The sequence below is a fragment of the Pipistrellus kuhlii genome, unplaced genomic scaffold (assembly GCF_014108245.1).
Source record: "Pipistrellus kuhlii isolate mPipKuh1 unplaced genomic scaffold, mPipKuh1.p scaffold_m20_p_89, whole genome shotgun sequence".
Classification (NCBI taxonomy): Eukaryota; Metazoa; Chordata; class Mammalia; order Chiroptera; family Vespertilionidae; genus Pipistrellus; species Pipistrellus kuhlii.
The window spans coordinates 125,033-125,503 of NW_023425594.1; the positions used below are offsets into that span (position 1 = coordinate 125,033).

A 471-nucleotide genomic window follows, 5' to 3' on the forward strand; every position below is an offset into this window, starting at 1 on the left:
CTGCAATAGTCTGAGTAGTTGTGCTCTTGGGTCCTCGTTTCCAAGATGACCAAGAAAAGAAGGAATAACGGTCGTGCCAAAAAAGGCCGAGGCCATGTGCAGCCTATTCGTTGCACCAACTGCGCCCGGTGCGTGCCCAAGGACAAGGCCATTAAGAAGTTTGTCATTCGAAACATAGTGGAGGCCGCGGCCGTCAGGGACATCTCCGAAGCCAGTGTCTTCGACGCCTATGTGCTTCCCAAGCTGTATGTGAAGCTGCACTACTGTGTGAGCTGCGCCATTCACAGCAAGGTAGTCCGGAATCGGTCTCGAGAAGCCCGGAAGGACCGAACACCCCCGCCCCGATTCAGGCCTGCGGGTGCTGCCCCACGACCTCCACCAAAGCCCATGTAAGGAGCTAAGTCTTTAAAGAGCGAAGAAAAGTTCTCTGGGGAAAATAAATGGAAGCTGTATTTCAAAAAAAAAAAAAAA

General features: G+C 52.0%; 1 protein-coding gene across 1 annotated transcript; it reads left to right on the forward strand.

The window, feature by feature from the left end:
- LOC118712411 (40S ribosomal protein S26) lies at positions 1-471 on the forward strand. Its single transcript, XM_036426085.2, has one exon. It carries the CDS (start codon positions 46-48, stop codon positions 391-393), a length of 348 nt encoding a protein of 115 aa, XP_036281978.1. The 5' UTR covers positions 1-45; the 3' UTR covers positions 394-471.